General features: G+C 37.4%; 1 protein-coding gene across 5 annotated transcripts in view; it reads right to left on the bottom strand.

The window, feature by feature from the left end:
- enox1 (ecto-NOX disulfide-thiol exchanger 1) overlaps nt 1-24,237 on the bottom strand; it is a 722,268-nt gene that overhangs the window by 194,892 nt on the left and 503,139 nt on the right. For all 5 annotated transcript variants that reach the window (XM_051926918.1, XM_028799665.2, XM_051926915.1 and 2 more), the window contains 2 exons: nt 18,312-18,518; nt 8,304-8,537 (listed from right to left, as the gene is read on the bottom strand). In XM_051926918.1, the coding sequence (XP_051782878.1) occupies nt 8,304-8,537; nt 18,312-18,518 (441 nt within the window). The remainder of the gene's footprint in view (nt 1-8,303; nt 8,538-18,311; nt 18,519-24,237) is intronic.

Consider the following 24,237-nt stretch of genomic DNA (forward strand, 5'->3'; position numbering starts at 1 on the left):
AGCAAAAATAACTTCAGAAATGTAAAGAATATCACAAAGGCAGAACCAAGTAGTTCCACATAAAAATCAGGAAAAATTTGTTGCTTAAAAAGCTCCTTATAAAAGCTGACAGATCACCTACTGTAACCTCCCTCTTTTAAACCTCAAACACTGCTGACAGAATGCACAACCAAGACTTGCAGCTGACATTGTGGCAAACTGTTCTTATTCAATCTTAGCCCAAAGGTGCAAATGTAAAAAAAAAGAAAGGAGTTGGATAAAAATGACTAAGCAGAGAATCAAAAAAAAAAAAAAAACTGAATATCAAAACCAAAATGAAAACCATGAAAGTCAAACAAATATTGCCAAAAGTCTTTACTCGGAGTTAAGTTTTATTATACCCAATTATGTTAGAAAAGTTGATAAACTGGTGGAATTTTGGTGGAAACTAAGATATTATAAGCTGGGTGAAGAAATCCTATATGTAGCAACTGACATAATGTCATGTGACTGACAACAGCCACAGTGACAGTAAACAAGACGGCTGCTTCCTTGACAAGATCACACAAAATGGCACCAGTTGTGAACAGAATAGAAACTGAAAATGGTTAAGTGTTAATGTCACAGTCAGATTGGTAAAAATAAGCAACACTAAAAAATAAAAGCAACATATGCTAAAACTGCATAAAAAGTCATTGCAGTGACACAAACGAACACAAGGCAATAGGCAAGTGCCAGCAGAATACACTGAAAAAAGGGAAATGGCAGGTTGTTACATTTACAAAAATGTACTGTATTTACTTTATATTACATGTATTGTTTCTGTTCCACTTTTGAACATAACTCGATCATGTTTAATTTATTTAATCTTGTGGGATGTACAATATACTAATTTCAGTCATTTAGGTAGAAGTCAAAATAGTTATATTTAATCCTCACCGGAAATTAATATGCACCAAGCGTATTCATCATCAGCGGAGGTTGGATAACTTGGCAGTAAAGTCATGTGACTTTCAAAGAAGCAACAGGTTGTGGGTTTGAGTTATTGTTGGAGGCAAAAGTTTGGTGAAATAAAAGTTAAAAAAAAAAAACATACACACACACACACACACGAGAAATATTCAGATATTCATTTAAAACACGTAATCACACAGACTAACGTTACTCTGTTTTGCATTTTTCCTTGTATTCTCTTTAAATGTTTTATCAAACTATACTCACTAACTACCGTCACAAGTTAGTAAATGTACTATTAAGTTGTCTATATTTACTCACTTAGTACAGGTACGTTTACGCACAAAAAACAAAAGTTCTGACTTTCATTATAGGTCAACAACTTTTAGAATTGCTGTTCATTAGTATAATCGTAACATTGCTCAACCAGATAAATACTATTAATACAGACAAATAAAGAATGCATCCAAATACAATACAATGAAGTTGCCGAATTTGCTCATTTGAAAATTAAAAAAAAAATATATATATACTGTATATATAGAAGGTGCCAAGCAGCAATTTTTACACTTTATATTTTACTAATATTTAACATTTATTCTATAATATATACAGTTACATAAATATGAATAAATGTATTTTATAATGTAACATTCCATCCAAGGTGCATTTTGTGTTATACATTGGTCATGGCATTCTGGCACAGCCAAAGAAGCAGTGTTCTTGTATAACTGTTGTACATTTCAGTTTTTGAATACTAATCTTTTGTATTTTTGTTGGTTTGCATTGTTTTTACCAAATAAAACTAGTGTTGGTATAAGCAGACTTGCTTATTTCTTATTAATAACTTTGAACATATACTATAAAATGATACTCGATCAAGTATAATTGACCACCTAAAAAGGTTGTAGCTAAGTAACTCAGTGAGGTGCATTTTTGAAAAAGCTTACAAAACAATTGTTAAAATCTTATGCTTTATTGATATGTTTATTTAACATAACATAATTCATTTAACAGAGAATGAAAAAGTTTCATTCATTTTATATAAAAATATCATTTTGTTTCAGGATACAATATATTAATTTAGTGCATTCAGCATAATTTAAGTATTTTTGATAAAAACAATTTTATTATGTGCAACCGATGTACATATTTTTATTATATTAATCTGACATGCCATTATTTTCAGTTGGTTAAAAATAAATAACTCCATAAAAGCAAACAAAGCATTCAGTTAATAGTGAAACCTCACTTTTGCTAGATGTCTGGAAGGCTCCAACTGGCAGATATATTGGAGCTGTGTGTGAATATTATATATACAGTATATATATTTACACACACACAAACACAAAGAGTATATATAGTATTTGTACAAATTTTACAGTGAAACTGTTCAAATTAACAGTTAGGAAACAAGCTAAAACATCTGTATGTTTTGACTTGCTTGTATGGAATGTTATTTGATTTAAATAAAATTAATAAAATGATAAAAAAAAAATCAGTATGTTTTATTTGCCAAGTATTGTTGCTCAAGAAAAATTGCAGGAAAAAGGCCTGTATTTATGATTTAGTAGTGGTAACTTAAAGACCTATTAACAATATATATAGTTAATAATATTATATATATATATATATATATATATACAGTAATCCCTCCTCCATCGCGGGGGTTGCGTTCCAGAGCCACCCGTGAAATAAGAAAATCCGCGAAGTAGAAACCATATGCTTATATGATTATTTTTATATTGTCATGCTTGGGTCACAGATTTGCGCAGAAACACAGGAGGTTGTAGAGAGACAGGAACGTTATTCAAACACTTCAAACAAACATTTGTCTCTTTTTCAAAAGTTTAAACTGTGCTCCATGACAAGACAGAAATGACAGTTCTGTCTCACAATTAAAAGAATGCAAACATATCTTCCTCTTCAAAGGAGTGCGTGTCAGGAGCACAGAATGTCACATAGATAGAGAAAACAATCTCTAGCAAACAAATCAATAGTGCTGTTTGGCTTTTAAGTATGCGAAGCACCGCGGCACAAAGCTGTTGAAGGCGGCAGCTCACACCCCCTCCGTCAGGAGCAGGGAGAGAGAGAGAGAGAGAGAGAGAGAGAGAGAGAGAGAAAGAGAGAGAGAGAGACACAGAGACAGAGTTTGTTTTTCAGTCAAAAATCAATACGTGCCCTTCGAGCTTTTAAGTATGCGAAGCACTGTGCAGCATGTCGTTTCAGGAAGCAGCTGCACAAAAGATAGCAACGTGAAGATAATCTTTCAGCATTTTTAGACGAGCGTCTGTATCATCTAGGTGTGCGAACAGCCCCCCTGCTCAATCCCCATACGTCAGGATCACAGATAGTCAGCGCAAGAGAGAGAGAAAAGTAAGCAATCTAGCTTCTCAGCCATCTGCCAATAGCGTCCCTTGTATGAAATCAACTGGGCAAACCAACTGAGGAAGCATGTACCAGAAATTAAAAGACCCATTGTCCGCAGAAATCCGCGAACCAGCAAAAAATCAGCGATATATATTTAAATATGCTTACATATAAAATCCGCGATGGAGTGAAGCCGCGAAAGGCGAAGCGCGATATAGCGAGGGATCACTGTATGTATATATATATATATATATATATATATATATATATATGGCGAAGCGCGATATAGCGAGGGATCACTGTATGTATATATATATATATATATATATATATATATATATATATATATATATATATATATATATATATATGAATGGAAAAGAAGGTCTGTGATACGGTTTGCATATTTGCAGTTGGAGATCCACAAAGGGAGAAAAAACGAATCACGTATCATAAAATAGTTTTATTCCTGAGCTTTCAACCCCTGTCAGGGGTCTTCATCAGAGGATAATGCTTAGACTTACAAGAATCAAAGGCAATATATAGCAACACATTCAGTGGGGGGTGGGTGGAGGTGACTAAGTCCATATGATCAAAGGGGGGTGTATCATTAAATTAAAGTGCATATGTCCTTCTTAAGTTGGCATATGCTGGGTTTATGTCCAAGTGTCTGTTGATGGCATTTTCATCTGATAGCCAAGACTCGGCCAACTCTCTGGCGCTTTTTGTACTGGCCTTAAATTTTACTTTCACGTTGTCCCAGTTGAATGTGTGTCCTGTCGATTTAGTATGTGCATATATCCTGTTTAAAGCTAAAAACAAGAAATCGACAGCCGAAACACGAAACGCAGTTTATAGTATTCCATGCAATTCTTGCTCAGCTGTATACATAGGACAAACGTCAAAAAAAATCTCAACACGTGTACAGAAACATCGCAACGCCGTCAGAAGAAAGGACGCACTATCTTTGATATATGCACATACTAAATCGACAGGACACACATTCAACTGGGACAACATGAAAGTAAAATTTAAGGCCAGTACAAAAAGCGCCAGAGAGTTGGCCGAGTCTTGGCTATCAGATGAAAATGCCATCAACAGACACTTGGACATAAACCCAGCATATGCCAACTTAAGAAGGACATATGCACTTTAATTTAATGATACACCCCCCCCCCCCCTTTGATCATACGGACTTAATCACCTCCACCCACCCCCCACTGAATGTGTTGCTATATATTGCCTTTGATTCTTGTAAGTCTAAGCATTATCCTCTGATGAAGACCCCTGACAGGGGTTGAAAGCTCAGGAATAAAACTATTTTATGATACGTGATTCGTTTTTTCTCCCTTTGTGGATCTCCAACTGCAAATATATATATATATATATATATATATATATATATACACACACACACATATATATACAGTGTACAGCATTCTAAGTCTCACTTTACTTAAGCTTAATAGTAAATGTTACTCATCAAATTTTGACCCACTTTTTAAAATAAATCTGCACAGGTTTTTCTTACATGTCCGAAACACATCTGTACCAGTGGACACTGTGATAAACTGGCACCACGTACAGGGCTTATTCTGGACCTTTCAACCCTGAATTGGATTAAGTGAGTTTATCATGTTACATTATGTAGTCAACAGTTTTGAAGTAAACAGGCCTTGGCTCTATGCATTCAAAAAAAAAAAAAGAAATATTTTAAAAATAAAGCACTGAGATATATGCAACACAGGAAGATACAACATTTCCTTCCATGCAGGAGGTAAAGTGAACATGCAGATAACCTGCTGTATCCACCAAACAGAACCCTTTCTATCAGCCACTCTAATGTGACTTTGTGTATTTTCTGGGGATGTCGAATGGAAGAATGTTGGTTGGATCAAAAATTCACACTTTGGAAATGAAAAGAAAAAAAAAGAAAAAAAAAAAGAAATCAAATAGTGATAACATGGGGAACCATCAATGTATATGCACCATATAATAGGTACAATGTTTTTTGAATTATTCATTACTTATAACAAACAAATTTTTTAGTATCCTTGCTAAGACATGTAATATGGGCTTTAAAATAGAATTTGCAAGCTATGAAAGATTGTCACAACACTCAGAAGTAATGTGTTTTAGGAATGTCTGTCATGGACTGTTTTTATTTGCAAATAGAGTTTTTTTTTCTTCTTAGCAGTATGGTATACTAATTATGCAAACACTGGCAATTCACTGTTTTATTGAGTATTTATAAAAATTCATAAATACCCATGCATTTTACTTACATAAATACTCATCACAAATACAGTATAACTCCTCAGAAGTAGAAGGAGACCATTTATAGCTACTCAGGCCACAAAGGCTATTACTAGTACACAATGTATTACTCGTGTCAAACACACAATGGAAGCAGATCTCCTCATTAGACACCAATAACTTAACACAAATTTTACATCAATATGACACAGTAGTGATACGAACAGTTTCATTGACAGCTCCACTCTAATTAACAAAACTGTTTCTTAGCTGGAGGTGCTGGGCTGCTCATCCCTTTGTCTTAGGGATCTATTTTTCATTCTTTGTCTTCTCACAGAGTGTAGCCTATGCAGCCTTTTTGGCCAGGTGTAAAAAATGACACCCATATTAGATTTACAATCATAGGGCATCAACTGTTATGAATAGAACTGATGTGATTGCTGAAAAAACAGTGATCCAATGACACAGAGTAATGTCTGTAATAAGTATAACAATTAAAAAAATAGTCACATTTTAAATATGGGACAATAAAGAGTTTTAAAAAAGAAGACAAACTTACTGCATTAGACATACTATACAGGAATGCTTTGGAATATGGGATACCTAGCCAATTACAGGGTCAGTCTTGCTGCCACTTTAAATAATAAACTTAAAAATGCCTTTTACCCAGTCATGGCTTATCTCTCTCTCTCTCTTTCTATTGTTAGTTTCATTTTTGCCCTTGATTTTCCTTGTATGCTATAGCTCACTACAGTACTAAGCTGACCTTAAGCCAACATATATCTGTAATAATATTGTATGTTCAACAGAAAAGTGAATATCTATGAAAGTCTTAATTAAGATGGTGATTTTTTTTGAAGCACTCAGCATTAATGTTTATCAACTACAACCCCAATTTCAATTGGGGTTTGGGTTTGGAAGTTGGGACGTTGTGTAAAACGTAAATAAAAACAGAATACAATGATTTGCAAATCCTTTTCAACCTATATATCAATTGAATACACTACAAAGACAAGATATCGAATGTTCAAACTGATAAACTTTATTGTTGTTTTGCAAATCTTCACTCATTTTAAATTTGATGCCTACAACACGCTCCAAAAAAGCTGGGACAGGGGCATGTTTACCACTGTGTTATATCACCTTTCCTTTTAACAACACTCAATAAGCGTTTGGGAACTGAGGACACTAATTGTTGAAGCTGTGTAGGTGGAATTCTTTCCCATTCTTGCTTGATGTACAACTTCAGTTGCTCAACAGTCCGGGGTCTCCGTTGTCGTATTTTGCGCTTCATAATGCACCACACATTTTCAATGGGAGACAGGTCTGGACTGCAGGCAGGCCAGTCTGGTACCCGCACTCTTTTACTACGAAGCCACACTGTTGTAACACATGCAGAATGTGTCTTCGCATTGTCCTGCTGAAATAAGCAGGGGCGTCCCTGAAAAAGACGTTGCTTGGATGGCAACATATGTTGCTCCAAAACTTGTATGTACCTTTCAGCATTAATGGTGCCTTCACAGATGTGCAAGTTACCCATGCCATGGGCACTAACACACCCCCATACCATCACAGATGCTGGCTTTTGAACTTTGCGCTGATAACAATCCGGATGGTCCTTTTCCTCTTTGGCCCGGAGGACACGACGTCCATGATTTCCAAAAACAATTTGAAATGTGGACTCGTCAGACCACAGCACACTTTTCCACTTTGCGTCAGTCCATCTCAGATGAGTTCGGGCCCAGAGAAGCCGGCGGCGTTTCTGGGTGTTGTTGATATATGGGTTTTGCTTTGCATGGTAGAATTTTAACTTGCACTTGTAGATGTAGCGACGAACTGTGTTAACTGCCAATGGTTTTCTGAAGTATTCCTGAGCCCACGTGGTAATATCCTTTATAGAATGATGTTGGTTTTTAATGCAGTGCCGCCTGAGGGATTGGTATTCGGCCTTGCCGCTTACGTGCAAAGATTTCTCCAGATTCTCTGAATCTTTTGATGATATTATGGACAGTAGATGATGAAATCCCTAGATTCCTTGCAATTGTACATTGAGAAACGTTGTTCTTAAACTGCTGGACTATTTGCCCACGCAGTTGTTCACAAAGTGGTTTACCTCACCCCATCCTTGCTTGTGAATGACTGAGCCTTTTGGGGATGCTCCTTTTATACCCAATCATGACAAACACCTGTTTCCAATTAACCTGTTCACCTGTGGAATGTTCAAAACAAGTGTTTTTTGAGCATTCCTCAACTTTCCCAGTCTTTCACTGCCCCTGTCCCAGCTTTTTTGGAATGTGTTGCAGGCATCAAATTCAAAATGAGTGAAGATTTGCAAAACAACAATAAAGTTTATCATTTGAACATTCGATATCTTGTCTTCGTAGTGTATTCAATTGAATATAGGTTGAAAAGGATTTGCAAATCAATGTATTCTGTTTTTATTTACGTTTTACACAACGTCCCAACTTCACTGGAATTGGGGATGTATTTGAAATCTGAGTTTTATCAGAGACAGAGAAAGGTGATTTTGGTTGAAGGTACTGCAGACTATGTTTAAGGGAGGAATCACACTTCATATAATTTTCACTTGGTAATTGAAGTGCTAACTGAATATATATTTTATATGTGGCATAAGAAAAAAGTGAGAATAATTAGTGTATGTCAGAGCACTCTCCATACTCAATTTCCCAAATCCCTGGACTACAGTTTATACAATTGGCAGATATGAAATTAGATATAATTACCTTTCAGTTTTTCTGCTAGTAAGCCAGCTTCATGATCTGAAAAATGCATTATAGGTGGTGGAGAGGGAGGTCGTAGCCTTTCTTCTTCTATTTTCCTCCTATGTCGTTCTTCCCTTGCTAAAAGCCTTTGCTTGCATTCCCACTCATAGAAGTCATCTCTGGCTTGAGCAAAGTCAACATGAAGGCGTCCTGAGTCTTTTTTGTCTGTACTTGATCCAATCCGCATACGGTACCCTGAAGACAAGTACCAAAGTAACAAAACAAAGATTTACCATTAGATTAATTAATTTCTAACAAATTAAAAATGAGACATTTTAGTAGATAAGTTATTGGTTTCAAAAATCAAATCAGAAATAGCATGTACAGTAAAACATATCACATTTTTAAATATGAAACAGATTTTTTTTTTTAGTTTCAGTGTTGTTTTTCCCGGCATAGCTGCTGAAGTATAAAGGTTGTCTTGGTAGTTTCTCAACGATATGACTATTTTCAGATCATAGATTTATCAACAATAAACAAACCACACTTAATAACAATAACTATATTGCATAAGTGTTAGTGGCAATGATGACCCTATAAACCTAATGTAATGGGGGCTAAAATTATGCTCAGGAATGAATAACAATTATCTGAGTTAAGGACTACACAAAAGTAGTTTTTTTTTTTTTAAACTTGTTTTGTTAATATTCATTCACTGTTGTTGTTTTATTTTGCTATTTTGTTGTTTTTGTAATTGTAACATCAAGTATTTTATGATAATTGTCTGTACAATGGCATTAAAGGAATGAAGAGCTCTGCTGACAGCAAGCATTTGTATCAGAGGCTCTAAGACATTGCAAAGTCTACAGTTTTTAGGAAAACTGCTGTGTTACTTGTCTGTGATGTTTTTACTGATAAGTTTCTGCTTACCAGTACTTCTGCTATGTTTTATTTGATAAGATGTATTGTTTTACACGGAGTTCTCGACAAACTCACTCCACCTTCCTCTGAATGCAAAGCAACATAAGTATGCTTCATAAGTGTGGAGACAACAGGATGAAGTGTGAAAACTGGAATTTTCAGAGACAAGTATCAGGATGATGGGATGGGTCAAGAAGACAAGAATTAGATTTAAGAGCCCAGGATCAAAATGAAGAAACTGTCTTTACGGTGAGAAACATATTTAAGTAAACTTTATAAAGTCAGATGATGAACTGTGTATTATAAATAGAAGTCACCCAGAAAACTGAGAAAGTCTCTGAGGCAGAGTACAAGTCGCCAAAAATGCTTTAGGTTACCACTAAGACTTCAGGTAAAAATAAGATAAATGCCACCTGTATTCGACACACAATGATTTTGTTTTTGATCTTCATCTGCTTTCAGAACTATAGGACAATCTATGTTGTATGCTATAAAACGCCACATTCTATTTGCTTTTGTTTATGGCACTAGTTATTTTATTAAAACTTACTAAGCCTTCTTTCCTTCTTGCAGTTTTTGCTCTATTTTTCTTCACTGGGGCTTAGAACAGCTCAGTCAATGAAGAGTATGGGAGAGAGAATGTTCCTAAGAAGTAAGCTACTTTGGTGAAATCGGAGAGAAAGCTGCTGGCAGAAAGTAGTGGATCATAGTCAAGGGTAAAAGTGCAATGTAACTGTAAACAGCATATCTCTAAAGGTTTGTAAGGTTAACAACAGGCAAACAGATCCTTCTCCTCCATCCACTTGACTGTCCTTCTTGCTCGTTTAACCACCATTAGGAGCAGAGCATTCAGACGTTCTGCTCCCAAGTTCTGGAACTCATTACCTACTGAGCTTAGAAATACTGAATCATTCTCACCTTTTAAATGTAAACTTAAAATCCATCTGTTCAAAATGGCTTTTTCTCAATGATTACAATGGCTTTGTTTGGTTTTAACTTTTTATATTTTAGGTATTTTCTGGTGCTTTAAGTTCTGTTTATAATGTGTTTTTTTAATAAAATGTATTATTATTAACTGGAGTAGTGACAGATGTGTGACATATAACTGTGGGTCTACAGCAAAAAAATCTCTGCATTTGAAACAGAGTTAATATTTTAAGGAAAAGTATTCCAAAAACCTTTCCTAGAATAAAATATTTGGAGCTGCAAGTGAGGGAGCTGTGTCATTTGATTTTTAAAGTGTGATAAAACACTGAAAAAGACAGTAATATCCCTCTCTCCAAACCTAGTACTGAATCTCAGTAACAACAGCAGGAACAAACATGACACCATCTTGCTGCACCATGTAAGATGGTCAGGTAAATGCAAGTAAAGAAGACAAGGCGAGAAAGAAAAAAATAGGGAAGTGCATTTTGAGTTTCACCTGTGAGGGATTTGAGCAGTGTAACTTAAATAAGAACTACTTTTTCTTCAAATTATTAATTTTACTAAGGTTGGTAAGCAAGTAAGAACCACTGAATCAAAGCAAAACTAAATGCCACAAACAGAAAAAGCCAAAATGTGCATCATCCTCTGATAGTACCAATAAAGTAGGGTTAAAGTATTGGTGTTGAGGCAGAGTAAAGAAAGTAACATTAAATATAAATATACATGGGAAGTCCTATAGTTGGTTAGTTTGGGCAAATTCCTTGCATATAGTATTCCAGGCTAGGTTTTCAACCTGGGATGCTGGAAGAGTGAGCAAGAGGCTATTATAGCAATGGGACCACCAAGCTTCTCACATAAAGATCATTAGTGCCTTTAATTAGTTTCTTCTCACAAAGAGTGGAGAGGAGCTGCGTAATTTTCAGTAGAAGACATTTAAAGTTTTATTTCAGTTAAAATTATTATATTAATCAAACAGTATATACTGTATATATTGCTCAAAAAAAAATTAAAGGAACAGTTTTTAATCAGAGTATAGCATCAAGTCAATGAAGCTTCTGGGATATTGATCTGGTCAGTTAAGTAGCAGAGGGGGTTGTTAATCAATTTTAGCTGCTTTGGTGTTAATGAAATGAATAACAGGTGCACTAGAGGGGCAACAATGAGACGACCTCCAAAAACAGGTGGTGGCCACTGACACTGACTATTTCTTCGCTAGTTTTGCATTTGGCTACGGTCAGTGTCACTACTGGTAGCATGAGGCAAAACCTGGTCCCTACAGAGGTTGCACAGGTAGTCCAACTTCTCCAGGATGGCACATCAATACGTGCCATTGCCAGAAGGTTTGCTGTGCCTCCCAGCAGTCTCAATGGCACGGAGGAGATTCCAGGAGACAGGTAGTTGCCCTAGAAGAGCTGGACAGGGCCATAGAAGGTCCTTAACCCATCAGCAGGACCGGTATCTGCTCCTAAGTAATTTTGTTGTGTTACATAATGACAATAAAGTGCTTGAACTTTGGTCAAGGAGGAACAGGATGAGCACTGCCAGAGCCCTACAAAATGACCTCTAGCAGGCCACTGGTGTGAATGTCTCTGACCAAACAATCAGAAACACACTTCATGAGGGTGGCCTGAGGGCCAGACGTCCTCTAGTGGTTCCTGTGCTCACTGCCCAGCACCATGGAGCTCGACTGGCGTTTGCTATAGAATATCAGAATTGGCAGGTCTACCATTGGTGCCCTGTGCTTTTCAAAGCTTTCCAAACTTCGTACAATGGGTGACCGAGCCTTTGCAGCCGCTGCTCCACGGTTCTGGAATGCCCTACCAGAGAGCCTGAGAAGACAGCAGATTGTGGGCTGTTTTACAAAACAGCTAAAGACTTTTCTATTTAGGAAAGCTTATTAACAAGAATGCTACTAATTATTGTCGTTTTATCTCTGTTTTTATCTTGCTTTGCCTTTCTTTAAACTTTTTTATGTAGCACTTTGAGATTTACTACTAATGTAAAGTACCCTATAAATAAAATGCATCATTATTATTATTACTAGGGGGCTCCGCCCCCTGCTTGCTTCGCTCGCCAACCCCTGGTCTTGGGTAACCCGCAATAGATTTGAAAGAGATTATTGTCTGTCTTGGTAATTGTTACATATGTATCATGTTCACCGTCACGACATATGTAGGTCTATATAATATATGTAAATAACAATAGCAGTTTAATTGTTATGTTATGTAAGTATAGAATGTCTTTGAGTTTGCGCAGATCTATGTATGAGATATATTGGAGTGTAAAGGTGTAGATGACGCACAAAGGATATCTTCATAAACCACATTTGTAGTAAAGATGGCGTGTTGTCCTTGAATGAGTTTTCCTTGGTATGGAGTTATTATAATCTTGACGTTAACGTCACATGCATGTCGAACTCTTGAGAAGGCTACATGAAGTTGTCCATGTCTAAATACAGGCTCAGAGAGGTAAAGGTCGACTCTGTCCATGGTCTGTCCTTGGGATTTGTTGATTAGGTATACGTTGTTTACTGTTAGTAATATGGATAATTGCACTTACTGTTAAAATTACCTATTTCCGTTAGTTGAACTCTTTTGGGGCGGGACGCAGAAGCCTCTTCTGTTTGTGTTTTCTGTGAGTACTTATAGTGTTGTATTACTGTAATGTGATTTACATATGCTGTGGAGTCCGGATCTTCGGGGCTTCTGTACTATCTCGGGTTTTTGCTTGCGGTGCTTTAGAAGCGTGTTTAGTGCACCTTCCGCACTATGTCGGGGTTGACTATGCTGTGTAGTGTGGACGTGTAGGGTTTTGTACTCTCTTGAGAAGGCTACATAAAGTTGGTTAAGACTGTGTTGTGGTAATCCGGCCGGGTTAATGGTGTTTCTCGTTTTGGAGCCGTGACTGTGACTCCATTAGTTATACGTTGTTTACTGTTAGTAATATGGATAATTGCACATACAGTAATCCCTCGCTACTTCGCGGTTCACTTTTCGCGGATTCACGACTTCGCGGATTTTATATGTAAGCATATCCAAATATATAACGTGGATTTTTCACTGCTTCGCGGGTTTCTGCGGACAATGGGTCTTTTTACTTGCTTAAGTTGGTTTGCCCAGTTGATTTCATACAAGAGATGCTATTGGCGGATGGCTGAGAAGCTACCCAATCAGAGCACGCAGTTAAGTTCCTGTGTGCTGCTGATTGGCTCAGTGACAGAGCATTGCATTAACCAGGAAGTCTCATCTCACTCATGCAGCATTAACGTGCTACTGCACAGAAGATGCAAATGATTGCAGAAAAGGTAAAAGTTTTGGATATGTTGAAGGAAGGGAACAGCTACACTGCTGGAGGACACCATTACAGCATAAATGAGTCCACGATTCTTTTTATCTAAAAAGGAGGAAAAGCATATAAGATCTACGGCCGCAGTGTCCTTTAGGCAGGGTGCAAAACGAGTTGCAAGTGGACGTGATAAGGCAGTAGTCTGTATGGAATCTGCTTTAGGAATCTTTGCAACAAGGTCGAGGACATCATGACTGCCTACAAGCTGCTACGTGTACTTCTCCATACAGTAAGTGTAAACTTATCTACCGATTTCATATTGCTTAGCAGTCGTCCCTGTTATTAATAGAGTAAATGGTGGGTTGTAAACAATACAGGGAGGGTTTAAAAACGTCCAAATACATGTTAAATAATTAAATAAATATGGTGTCTCTACTTCGCGGAAATTCAGTTATCGCGGTCAGCCTTGGAACCTATCTCCCGCGATAAGTGAGGGATTACTGTACTGTTAAAATTACTTATTTCCGTTAGTTGAGCTCTTTTGTTTCTGAGCCGTGGCTCCTTCGCTTGCGTTGTATAGGCGCATGCGCCCTCCGTACTATGGCGGATTTGACTATGCTGTGTTTTGTGGACGTTGGGGCCTCCGTACTTTCTCTGGTTTGACTGTGAGGCGGGACGCCGAAGCCTCTTCTGTTTGTGTTTTCTGTGAGTACTTATAATATTGTCTTACTGTAATGTGATTCACATATGCTGCGGAGTCCGGATCTTTGGGGCTTCTGTACTATCTCGGGTTTTTGCTTGCGGTGCTTTCGAAGCGCGTTGTAGGCGCCTGTACCTTCCGTACTATGTCGGGTTTGACTATGCTGTGTAGTGTGGACGTGTGTCAGTCGAGCTCTTTCTTTTTGGAGCCGTGCCTGCTTTGCTTACGGCATTTCAGACGCGCATTGTAGGCGCCTGCGTTCATTGATTCTATCCAGGCGGGCTCGTGGTTTACCATTCTCGGTTAGCCTGTGTTTTCTGTGGTTGTACTGTCAATATTGTATTACTGTAATGTGCTTAATATTGTATTACTGTAATATGATTCACATATGTTGTGGAGTCCGGATCTGTGGGGTTTCTGTACTATCTCGTGTTTATGCTTGCGGTGTGTTAGAAGCGCGTGGACCATGCTGTGTAGTGTGGACGTTTAGTTCAGAAGCGCGTTGTAGGCGCCTGCGACTTTCGTACTTTCCCGCACCTTCCGTACTATCTTTGTGGACCTGTGGGGCCTCCGTAGCCTCTTCCATTTGACTCTGGGGTGCAGCGCAGAATCCTCTTTTTTGTGTGGCTGCGTCGTTAGTCGTTAGCTATGGGCGCGTTGTTGCTTCATTTCTTATTTACGTTAGTTGAGCTCTTTCGTTTTTGAGCCGTGACTCCTTTGTTCGCAGTGGATCAGACTTCGCTTGCGGTTTATGAGACGCGCACTGTAGGCGCCTGCGCACTATGTCTCCTGCGTCCATCGCCGTGTACCTGGGTCTGTGCCTAATTATAAAGATGAGAGCAGGTTCACCCTGAGCACATGTGACAGACATGAAAGGGTCTGGAGAAGCCGTGGAGAATGTTATGCTGCCTGTAACAGCATGACCAGTTTGGTGGTGGGTAAATGATGGTCTGGGGAGGCATATCCATGGAGTGACGCACAGACCTCTGCAGGCTAAACAACGGCATTTTGACTGTCATTAGGTATCGGGATGAAATCCTTGGACCCATTATCAGACCCTATGCTAGTGCAGTGGGTCCTGGGTTCCTCCTGGTGCACGACAATGCCTGGCCTCATGTGGTGAGAGTATGCAGGCAGTTCCTGGAGGATGAAGGAATTGATACCATTAACTGGCCCCCGTGCTCGCCTTACTTAAATCCAATAGAACATAGAGGTGGGCGGTATGACCAAAATTCTATATCACGGTATTTTTCTAAATTCTGCCGGTTTCACGGTATTAGACGGTATTTTTTTCCCCATGCATGAGTGGATGTTAACCACATTTTCCACTGCAATTACTGCAGTAGACTGGCTAAGAATAACCTATTAGACTGTTATGAGAATTGTACATCGTACAAAAAGACATTTTAATGTGCACACAAGTATTAATCCAGGTTTGCATGGCCCCATAAAGTGATAGTTTTCAAGAAGGTGGCACTAAAGAGAAGGAATCACATTGCATGACAGATGCAGTCAAAATATAGAACCTTTAATTGAACAAATTTTGCAAAAGCTTAAACTATGATTTTGACAACATATTTTCAACCATCCAAAGAGGCATTTAGACTTAGTAAAATATCCAGAGGTGTTTGTCAAAAGTTGGATTGCACTGAACACGTCTTAGAAAAGGAATGAATACTAAATATTTTTTGTAAACCAACTACACTTTCTGTTAATGTTAACAATCTCTGTCCACTGACACGTTAAAGTGACTTTTTAAACAATTTTACCATCATTAAACTGCATAATATTTAAACTAATAAATAATAACAATAAAATACATAATAGTATTACTGATAGTTGCACCATTACTTCAAGGCTTCGAGCCCAGGTGCATTACACAGTATTCACCAAATTAAAATAAAACAAGTGCAACTTGGTGATGACATCTTACCAACTGTACCATCATTTAGGCAAACTGCATTAATATGGACCTTGCTTCAAGCTAAGCTATATACATAAATAATAAAAACTGCAACTTGCATTTATAATGCTGTTTGTGGTATAGCCCTATGGAAGCGCATTAGGGCCACTGTGAAGAAAAAAAAATATGGACACGGAAGAAAAAAACAAACTATATGTCGAGAATAAATTCAACATGTTGACTATGTCAAGATTAAAGTCGACATTTCCACTTTATTCTCAGTTTATTTTATAATTAAAGTAGAATGTTGTAAACTAAACTTCATCCTAAAATCAATGTTTAATTTACTAGATTTTCTCAAACCCCGTCACAAATTAATGCAGCACATCAAATACTTTGTGTTAAGTGTTCCCTGACCCAGTCGTTAATCACTACGCTTCTTAAACTGACTTCCTCCGCACTAAGAGCAGGCGTCTGCAGCAATCACCGCACAGAATCCATTCACTTCACGATATTCCTGCTCTCTACCAAAACCACACGATAATTACCAATCACCACACGATAAACGTCTTTGTGAAATTAAAACTAGTTATTAACTTAGTCGACGGAGTGTTCAGAACTTTAAAAATATCTTCGTTATACATGTTTAATTATGCCATCCATTCAGAGTTGCGCCCATCTCTGAACGAGTCGATAGCACATCGCAGAATGAATACAAGCAAAACATACACTAGCAAGTACAAAAACAAGTACAACTTGGCTTGCAGTATTATCCAGTAGTATAGAAACAGTATTTACATATCTGACCTTTTAAAACTAAAGTATCTCCAGGCGACGGACGTGACTCCTTTTTTTCAGCAAAAGTTCTTCTGTTCATCACATGTTCAACTTTACTTTTAGTTCAGTTTCGGAATGCTCTCTGTCCATTTTCACCGCACGGCATACCTATGCTACCGCCCACTATTTGGTGGTGTAGCAGTGAAAACGAGCCCTAGTGCAACAAATCTGTGTTTAGCGGTGTAGCAGTGAAAAAGGTCCCCACTTAAACAGTTTCCCACTGCGCCACGTTCCGAACGTCGTTTAGGTAATTTAAACCGGTGTTGCGGTATAAGAAAAATCCATATCATAAAAAAAATAAAAAACGGTTTTCGGTATGAACCGGTATACTGCCCAGCACTAATAGAACATCTCTGGGACATTAAGTTTCAGTCCATCCAACACCACCAAATGCACCTCAGACTGTTCAGGAGCTCAGTGATGCCCTGGTCCAGATCTGGGAGGAGATCCTCCAGGACACCATCTGTTGTCTCATTAGGCATGCATACAAGCATGTGGCGGCCACATAAACTACTGAGTACGATTTGGAGTTGCTGCAATGAAATTTCGGCAAAATAGACTAGCCTGCTGCATAATTTTTTCACTTTGAAATTTCGGGGTGTCTTTGAATTCAGCCCTCTGTAGGTTGATAATTTTCATTTTCATGTGGCATCCTTTTGTTCCTAACACATTACCCAGTGCATATCAGTATAGATATCCAGCATGATTTTTTTTCTCATTGAGATCTGATGTGTTTTCAAAGTGTTCCTTTAATTTTTCGAGCAGTTTATATTGTGATATATATATACAATATATATATATATTGTGATAGACGACCAGGAACCCTGGCCCGCCGGGACACCTGGAGGAAGGAGGAACTGGGTGAGCGGCACTTTTCCCTGGGCACCCGGACGGTCCTTGATCCCTGGGGGACAGCACTTCCGGGACACCAGGAAGTGCTGGCAGACCAGTGAAGGTTTATGCTTGGAGTGCTTCTGGGAGCAAGGGCAGCACTTTTGGCACACTGGGGAGTGCTGCCGGAAGTTCATCATCAGGTACCTGGATCACATCCGGGACAAGATAAAAGGGGCTACCTCACTCCCCTTCAAGGAGCCGGAGTCAGGTGGAAGAAGGACGGAGCTTGCGAGACAGGAGTGGAGGCAGCCGAAGGAACCAAGGACTGGACATTGTAAATAATTTGTAAATAGTTGTGTAAATAAACGTGTGTGTTGTGGACATTGCGTTGCCGTGTCTGTCTGTGGCCAGGCTACCTCTTACAATATATATAACTAAAAACAAAAACAAACATAGCCAGTTAGTGAACCTTACATAAAACATTTTTTTAAATTCTAAATAAAAATGAAGAATCCTCAGATGTGGCATGTCAATATACTGTATACTCTAACAAAATGATGCATCATTTATCATATCAATATACACACCATCAAAATTACTCATCATTCATGTAATACGGTACCTGACAAGTAGATAGCTTTATCAACCATGAATTCCTCTGTAAAACGAATATGACAGAAATTTTTTTTACTTTTTCTAATGGCAGTAATTTCCCCACACTGATTGAATACTTCTCGAATGATTTCCTCTGTAGCATTTTCCGGCAATCCTCCAACAAATACCGTTTTACATCCTGGAGGCCTTTCTCTTGTAGATGGCGGAGGCAAATCTGTTAACAAAAATTCTGCATTAATAATAATTCCAATAAAAGTCTTTTAAACTTGTATAAATTTGCGAATAGCTTGGGGCAGAACTTCAGAAATCTTTATCTTCAACTGCAATACTCTGTTCAGCACTTTTTTGACTTTTTTGCTCTTTTAATATAAATGACTGAATATATTTTAAAAAGAAATTGATTTGTAAAGGCATTTCTGGTCAGATTTGCAGTTATAAAGAACCTTTAAAACAGAATGTGTTAGGCAAATATGATATAAGTTTGAAATATGATATAAATTTACATTAAATATAAAAATAGACATCCAAGCCAAGTTAGTATATACTTTAGAAACTCAACATCATTTGTAAACCAGAGATATAACATTTGTAAAAAAATAAAAAATAAAACAGAAGTTATCTGAAAGTAAATATGTAAATCTGTTGCAAATGGGGTAAAAAAGCAATAAACTTTTAAAAACTGCAATACGTATAAATCTTTCCAAAAAAATTTCCAAAACTGATCAGATGACCATATACTGTAGTATATCAAGAGCCTGTACAACTGTTTTAACATAGCGTTAGCATTTTAATACCATGTCTGTATTAATCCTGTGAAAGAATTTTTTGGCATTGTCTTTCAGCTTATCAATTATGTAAAGTTAGTGGAAAGCTATTAAAAGGTACTAACAATTCTCTCATTTCCTTTCTGGGTTTGTTTCCTGTATTTTTCATTCATTTTCACTCAAAATGTATAAATCATTCGCTACCAAATACCTTGAATTTTCAAGATGGTGCTGTGCATATCCCTGTACTATTAGATGAATACATACAGTACACACTCACATGATCACTCCCTGCTCAATTTAAATCCTTCCCTCTACAGCATCCAAATGTTACCTAACAAATTAGCTTAGTGGTTGATGTAAATGAAAGTTCAAATGTAGAAAGCCTAAAGTGCCTTTTAATAAGCAGAACAAAGGTTGGTTCCAGTCTTGGGCTGCCAGGTTAACATGTAAGTGAGAACATATTATTTCCAAAGCATTGCAATACGCTTGTTAATTTTGGTTATTGTATATTTTTTGGGTACCCCTGGTTTTTGTCCTATATCCTAAAGAGATGTGTCTTAGGTTCATTACTTAATCCAAATGGGCCTGCTTTGACAGTGTTTCTGATTGAGGGTGATGCTGGAACTGATGCACCATCCAGAGTTAATTCCTGTCTTGCACTGGTAATATACCAAGATTGTCTCTAGCTTCATGTGATCATGAATTGATCCTGAAGGTTCACAAAATAAATGGAAAAAAATTAGTATTTAGTTCTTTATTATTTGGAAAATCTTAAATTAGCAGTCAATTACTTTGCTTGTACAATATGGGATATCTCAGTTAGGCAAAGGGTGTTTTAACAAAATCCAAGAATGGTGTCTAGAAAGAGTTTTCACTGAAAAATGAAAATGTAAACTGGATGATCTTTATACAAGTAAACAAGTAGTGTGTAGCTATCCATAAACTGCTGTAAAGTAATCAGAATCCTTAACAAATAAGAACAAACAGACAAACAAATAAAGAAATGTACTTATCAAACGTATTTTCTGAGACACACAGCTTGGAGTGAACATTTGCAAAACCTAATTTCCTGGATGAATGGCCCTTAAAATATGATCTGGTGTTCATCTAAGTTAAAAAATAAAGACCGTCTCATTCAATAAAAAGCACATCCAAACTTGTACTTTGCAATATCTTTCAAAATTCAAAAATGGTTCATAATGTTATTTCTCAATATTTGTTCAATACTATTATGCCTGCAATAAATATAAACATTACATAATTATGGAAACACGTTATATATAAGGCATTTTCTTCGGTGTTTATAAATGTGAATACAGTAATACAACTATTGTAAAATGGTCTGTTTAGTATCATAAAGAATCCTATTGCTTTTCAGTCACTGTTTATGTGTCATTTACCATGGTACAACTCTATATAAAATGTTTATGATGTGGGTATATATAAAAATAATTTCAAGGCTATATATTATATGCAGAACGCCCTAAGAGCTTAAAGTAAAATTTTCAGGCAGCTGACATTGGTATAAAACTTTTTACAGCTAAAAAATAATTGATCTGGAAAACTCTGCTTCAAAAAAACTACATTAAATAATACATTATATATTGTACATTATATAGCTACTGACTTCTTTTATAACATCTACACAGAAGAAATAATTAGTTGTTTTTGCATTCCTTCCAACATTAAAAAAAAAAATCTTAGGAATAATTATCACTTAATGAAACCATTCAAGAAAGGGTGAAAATTTTCAGTTTCCTGAGGATGTATAGGGAGGTAACACTAAGGACACTCAGGATCAAAGACAAAGTGCTTTTTCGTGTGTCTAAGTCATGAATTTCAAGGAACAAGTTATCAACAGGATTTTACCACTTCAACAACACAACAAAACATATCTGATGTAAATATTCTTTGTAACCAATGACTTCACATATCAAAACATATACATGCAGAACCACAATGTTTAATAGTGGCTCTTTGCAAGACTGAATACAGTATCATGCATTTATGTTAGGAAGAATAAAATAGTTATTTGCATTCACTGTGACAAAGCACTTTATATCAACACAAAAGACTAAGGCTTTACTACTAGTCTCTAAATAACACACCTGCAGCACATTCATTTCAAGCAGTCTTTCACCGATATGTTCATTATGTACTGGGGAAAAATGCAGCATTCCCATTTGCACCTCTGCCAGACGATCTAATTGCAGACCTGCTTTTTTACTGCAGGCAGGATAATGAAATGTCAAGAAGCAATTATTTGTAAATAGTGTTGTGGAAAGAGACATACAGGTGAAGAAGCAATTACTCTTGTAAAATGAATTCGCCAAAAATATTTGTGAAGATAAGCAGCATATTGGATTCATATGGGGAGTTCAGAATAATTCTCTGCATTTCCAAAAGCACTGGATACATTCCCAAGTTAATCGCTAAAGATCAGTACTAATCAAGGTTAATTTTTTAGAATACATTTTGAAGTTTGCCAAGTAGAGAAATGAGTAACAATTAAGAGGCACATCAGCCTCATTAGAACATAATTTAAGGTTTCTGCAAGGTTTGCAGACTTTAATATTCAATTACTGTAAACTATTGTTTCCAAAATATTTAATATATACTGGTAATTCAAATATGAAGAGGTGTATAATATTCAAAGTATTTAATAACACAAAATAAAAAGTCAAATACAATTACACAGAAACACTCTAAAATGTTAAAACCTGCCACAGTTACTACAGTCTCAAAATATTTACGTGACTGTTCATTGTCATATCATGGAAAGTGTAAAAACTGTAGCAAAAAATATCTTTTTCTCTTAAGTCCATCTCACATTAGATGACTTTTCAGTCTAGCCTTTAATTGCCTAATTTTAGCAAGTTGGACGTAGTTGGTGGTGCATTCCCATGACTTCCAGTCTCGTAGTCTGACATTCCCAGTGACTCACTCCAACTAGTCTGTGACTCACTTGACTTTGTCTTTACTCTTATGGTCAGGCGCTGTGTGCCTGAGAGCTAACAATCAATGAAAGCTCATCCAGAAGTGCAATGCCGGTTATTTGGGAAAGAGGAATAAGGAACTCTGGTGTTCTTTGTACCTCCCAAACAGAACAGAAGCTCATCTGGCTGATGTCTCGTGTTTTTTATGTACTACAAGAAAAGGGAAAAAAAGGGCAGAGACTGCAGCTGAACTTGACATAGTAGCTGTTAACTCATCTTACAGTATGGACACTGTCAGGCAGCACACTATTGGCTGTCAGAAAAAGGGACACAGAGTTGTCACACAGTTAATAAATTTGACATACCCAGTCATTTTCGATCATGTAGACTGGTGTGGTCTGGCGATAAGATCAGAAATGGCAATAGGCAAGAAGTTGTGTCATGTTACGTTATGGTTAATACCATAGAAATGAACATAAAGAAGCATCAGTAATTATGAAGAGATGCAATTTAATATTTTGTTAATTACATCTGATATTATGAATTCAAGCCATTACTTGCAGATACCGTAAAGCTTACTGACTGGAAAATGGATGGTGGTTGTTGATGGCAAGTTCCAAAAACAAGGAAAGATGTTTTTTTCATTTGTTGCAACATTTCCTGTCTCTCTACACAAGCTCAAAATATCACTTTTGCATCAAAGTTTTCTCACTTTCTCCATTTTCTTTTTCTATAGCATATCTTACTGTTAAAAGTGCATCACAACTAATGCCCAGAACTAAAATAAACTCAGAGCATATAAACCATTGCAAACATATTCTCATATTCATGATGCTCCAATAAAACCTCTGAATATTGCAGTTTACAAATGCAAATTTAATGCAGAAGACTTTTCAGATTGGATTAGAACATGGGACCCACAGACAGATAATGTACAAGAAACTGGTGCAAATTTTAGAGAGGAGGATCCACAAAAACTGACCAAGAGCCTGCTGAACAGGCCAACTTCATACTAGCATGCCTGATGGAAATGGCTGGCCAAAAGGCAGTAAAATGTTTAAAGATGAGCCAGGAATTGAAGACTAAGTTGAAAGGAACAGTCATTAAGCTGGCTGACATCAAAAGAGTCAAGAAATACTGATCAAAAAAGCCAAGATTTTAAGTCACAAATTGTAGTAAGAAAACCAGAAACAAATCCTAACACTGATCTAAAAGTCTTTTCCTTAACTACAATTAAAGATTTTTTTTTATATAACGAGAATGAAAACTTGAATGTCAGTGATTGCACGCTGCTATCATAACTAGTGATAACATCACATGTAATGCCACTAACAGTTAAATGATGACAAACAGGATATTGTAACAAGAACATGGCCATGACTAGTGTTGATCATCAAAATTTGCCAAAGTTGTGTTTGCTTGGATATTTTCCATGCTGTCAACTTAAACAAACATTTTTTTTTCAAAACACCCTGAGGTCAGTGTGATGATGCGGGTTAGCTCCATGCCCCTATCGTCCTTCCTGGAGCCCTGAACCCGACACCGTCGGTAATGTCAGCGATGAGCTTGGCAGTGAGGCATAACAATGAAGCAAGGGGATTGTGCAAAAAGTGCAAAGTGATTTTATTTTAAAACCAACAAAACACTGTTCAAATAAATAATGCAGTGAATCACAATTACTTCATCCATCCATCCATCCATTGTTTCCCACTTATCCGAGGTCGGGTCGCGGGGGCAGCAGCTTGAGCAGAGATGCCCAGACTTCCCTCTCCCCGGCTACTTCTTCTAGCTCTTCCGGGAGAATCCCAAGGCGTTCCCAGGCCAGTCGAGAGACATAGTCCTTCCAGCGTGTCCTGGGTCTTCCCCGGGGCCTCCTCCCGGTTAGACGTGCCCGGAACACCTCACCAGGGAGGCGTCCAGGAGGCATCCTGGTCAGATGCCCGAGCCACCTCATCTGACTCCTCTCGATGCGGAGGAGCAGCGGCTCTACTCTGAGCCCCTCCCGGATGACTGAGCTTCTCACCCTATCTTTAAGGGAAAGCCCAGACACCCTGCGGAGGAAACTCATTTCAGCCGCTTGTATTCGCGATCTCGTTCTTTCGGTCACTACCCATAGCTCATGACCATAGGTGAGGGTAGGAACATAGATCGACTGGTAAATTGTAAAAACAGGTGAAAGGTAGAGGTTAAAATCCAATTGAAACAAAAGTAATCCTTTAAAACGAGGTTA

The sequence above is a fragment of the Erpetoichthys calabaricus genome, chromosome 4, assembly GCF_900747795.2.
Source record: "Erpetoichthys calabaricus chromosome 4, fErpCal1.3, whole genome shotgun sequence".
Lineage (NCBI taxonomy): Eukaryota > Metazoa > Chordata > Cladistia > Polypteriformes > Polypteridae > Erpetoichthys > Erpetoichthys calabaricus.